Raw genomic sequence first — 3,707 nt, 5'->3', positions numbered from 1 at the left:
ACACACACACACCTGTAAACACACACACACACAAACACACCTGTAAACACACACTCACCTGTAAACACACACACACACAAACACAAACAGACACACACGCACACACACACACACACACAGACACAAACAAACACACACACACGCACACACACACACCCACACAAACACACACACACACAAATGCACACAAACACACCCACACACACACACACACACACACACACACACACAAACAAACACATCCACATCCACACACACACACACACACACACAGACAAATTGGCTGTAAAAAAAAAAGAGATTGAATTCAGTTTCAAAGGGAAACAACATCAAATATTTCACAAAAGAAAATGATGATTAGAAACTTTTCAGAAGCTGAAATTAGACAAAAAGCACCGTAATGAAAATAAATTTTGACTTTTGCACTTTCGTTCTTCTCTGTGATTTGTTCCTCTTTGGGTCTTTTTAGTTTGTGTACTTTGTGTTTATTCATTTGTTTTTTTTTTAATAATAAAAAAAAAAAATTATAAAATAATCCCAGATGTTGAAGAACTGATTTACTCTCAGCAAAGAATCCAGTCTGTGCTTCTCAAAAGCAACGAGAGAGTAAAAGGAATCACACAGCGTTCTACCACACACCCATTACAGAACTACCACCCTGCCCTGCCCTGCCTCAAACTGCCCCAACCTGCCCTGCCCCAACCTGGCCTTCCTCCGCCCCAACCTGCCCTGCCCCCGCCCCAACCTGCCCGGCCTGCCCTGCCCCAACCTGCCCTGCCCCCGCCCCAACCTGGCCTTCCCCTACCCCAACCTGCCCTGCCCCAACCTGCCCCGCCCTGCCCCGGATGTTATAATAGATGCAAGATTAGATCTTAGATTGGATGATGGATGTTGGAATGGATGTTAGATTGGATGATGAATTGGATGGTATATGGATGTTGGATTGGATGTTAGAATGGATGATAGATGGACGTTGGACTGGATGATGGATTGAAAATACGTGAGGGCATTGATCATATTTGTTTTAATAAAATGTATAAATAATGAAACTTTTTCTTTTTTAGCATTAAATTAAAAAGGACGATAAAAAAGCGTCGTATTTTGTGGAACAACAGACCACGAGTCTCTTCACCGTTACTGCACCACTGACAAACATGTGGTCATTTTTTATTTTTTTTATTTTTTTTTTTATTTTACACAACATACCAACACAGTAGATGTTGTCTTTCTGTACACTTATTCTTTTCTTTTTCTTTTTTCCTGCCTTCAAATTAAGGCAATATCAATGTCACTGAAAAGAAAAACAAATTGATAATTCTTTACTTTAAAAAATATCCCTTTATTAACAGATCCAGTTGTTTTTTTGTTTGTAATACCGTGTAGTTTCTCTCTCTCTCTCTCTCTCTCTCTCTAAATTTCTCTTTCACAAACAGGAGACGTAATTTCCATCAACGTTAAAGTAAAGAAGGCTTTGTGTGTGAGCTTCGCCTCAGTCGGGTGAAATTCGGTCCTCAGTCAGCCGGAGCTCCTTTCTTTTTATTTCCGTTTCTTGTTTTGTATGAAGGCACTGACGTGTTGTTTTTTTTTTCCGTTTTTTTTTTTTGTCAGCGCGATTAGCAGAAAGAGGAAACTTCCTCAAGGCAAGCGAGCGTCCTGTTCATCCACGAGCTTTCAGAGAAGTTTCGGAAAAAAATTAAATAAAATTTAAGCAAAATAAAAAAAGCAGTTTTGAGAACAAGAAAGGGAAAATAAAGTGTAAAACTCACATGCAAATGTGTACACACACACGCTCACACACACACACACGCACACACTCACACGCAAATCGTAAGAATTCTACATGTACGTGGTGCGAGTTGGATTTTTATAAACGGTGCTGTGAAGTTTTAAAGCTATGAGCGCTAACCGCTAATAACCGTCAACATTACACACCAGCTGGATCTTGAGAATTCTTATGAATTTAAAGAACCTGTAAAACACACACACACACACACACACACACACACACGCGCGTGACGTTAGCTAGTGGTAGGACGTTAGCTGGTGGTTCACACTGTGCTCTCGAGGATCCACTCCGAGCTGGAATACACCCCTTTATCTAACTCCGAGGTTCCCGCGAAGGCCAGCATTCCGTTCATGGACACACTGCGCTTGCAGCGAACATTCCCGGGTTTGCCCGCATAGCGCTGGTGTTCGGATAAGTCTTCGTGTAGTGAGTACCTGCGTGGGACGGCTCGCGTCCCTCCCGCCGGCAGTGTGAGATACTTGGATACAGAGGGACGAGGCGGTGCCCTCCTCAAAATGGGCGTGTCCCTGAAGCAAGAAGGCAGCACAGGGGCGGGGCCAGACGGAGGAACGGAACGCAGAAGGGGTGTTTTGGAGTTGTTGCGATTGGTGTTGTGGGTGTCGGCGCCGAGCGGTTTTTCGGGCTTCTCCTCGGGTTTCGGCGCCGGTCTCCGTTTTGGCTTGACGGACCCTGAAGATCCTCCCGTGTCCCAGATCTGACTCACTACAGACGTCTCAGTGGAACAATCTGGAAGAGACGTCTCTGACGACCGAGTGAGGGAATCTGGGAAGCCGAGGGCGGAGCTTTTCTGGCAGTCGTCCCCTCCCTCGAGAGCCATGGCGCCCTCTTTATTTGCGGAGGGACTGGGGGTGGCGTCGGGTTGCACCCCGGTGGCGGATCCTTTGGCGCGATCTCCACTAATACACACCTTGTAGCGGATCATGAGGATGATTATGAAGACCAGGACGGAGGCCACGATGATGCCGCCGATGATCAGGATCATGGTTCCTCCTAGGAACTGCGACTGCATGAAGTGGCAGTGAAGGTACTCTGACTCGGTGGTGAACTGTATGCAGCCGACGACACGCGTGGCAGTGAGGGATGTGATGACATCATCGTAAATGGCCAGGACACAGAGGTCGTACTGAGTCCCGGCTGCCAGGTTGTTCACCAGGAAGTTTTTGCTCGTCGGTGGAATCATTCTGTGTTCGGAGGAGAAAAAATAAATAAATTAGGATTTGGAGATCAGAAAATGCATCAAAAACACCTCTGTTTATAATAAAAGCACAGTCGGGTTTTACCGTCATATGTGTGTGTGTGTGTGTGTGTGTGTGTGTGTGTGTGTGTGTGTGTGTGTGTGTGTCTTTTCCATGAGGTATCACAAAATATTTTTGTATAACACGTAGTCAGAATGATCAGTGATGTAATTAGTTGTTTGATGAATTGTGACAGTAATAATTCAGCCGCATTCACGTCTCATTATCAAAGCAGACGATTAACACACTCACACACACACACACACACACACACACACACACACACACACACACACACACACACAAAGACACACACAAAGACTTAGCATGGATTTGGCTGAAATGATTTCCGAGCGCTGTTCACTGACTCCAATCACAAACTCATTTTTCTTTACAATCTCCATTCATTCAGCTCGACTCCTGCGCTACTGGCTAAACCCATTTCCACAAGAAAAGTGTGTGTGTGTGTGTGTGTGTGTGTGTGTGTGTGTGTGTGTGTGTGTGTGTGTGTGTGTGTGTGTGTTCTGAATGCACAGGCATCCTTTCAGAGCTCTGAATGGGGCAAGTGTGTGTCTCGCTGAAGCAGAGACAGGTGGAGTGTGTTTGTGTGTGTGTGTGTGTGTGTGTGTGTGTGTGTGTGTGTGTGTGTGTGTGTGTGTGTGTGT

The 3,707-nt window shown here is 45.2% G+C and overlaps 1 protein-coding gene across 2 annotated transcripts in view; it reads right to left on the bottom strand.

Moving 5' to 3' along the window:
* Positions 1 to 1,133: 1,133 nt before the first annotated feature.
* Positions 1,134 to 3,707, bottom strand: part of lrfn5a (leucine rich repeat and fibronectin type III domain containing 5a) — a gene marked incomplete at its 3' end in the record, with an annotated part of 37,378 nt that continues 34,804 nt past the window's right edge. Inside the window, exons 3-4 of one of the 2 annotated variants that reach the window (XR_014535198.1) lie at positions 1,981 to 2,988; positions 1,134 to 1,789 (exon numbers count right to left, since the gene is read on the bottom strand). Coding sequence is in view for 1 of the 2 variants with exons in the window: in XM_083551053.1 (XP_083407179.1) it covers positions 2,049 to 2,988 (940 nt within the window). Of the gene's footprint in view, positions 2,989 to 3,707 lie in introns of both variants that reach the window. The other variant, XM_083551053.1, reaches the window with a different exon arrangement.

Source organism: Silurus aristotelis, assembly GCF_946808225.1.
Source record: "Silurus aristotelis genome assembly, chromosome: 9".
Taxonomy (NCBI): domain Eukaryota; kingdom Metazoa; phylum Chordata; class Actinopteri; order Siluriformes; family Siluridae; genus Silurus; species Silurus aristotelis.
This window is presented reverse-complemented; position numbering and strand designations above follow the sequence as displayed.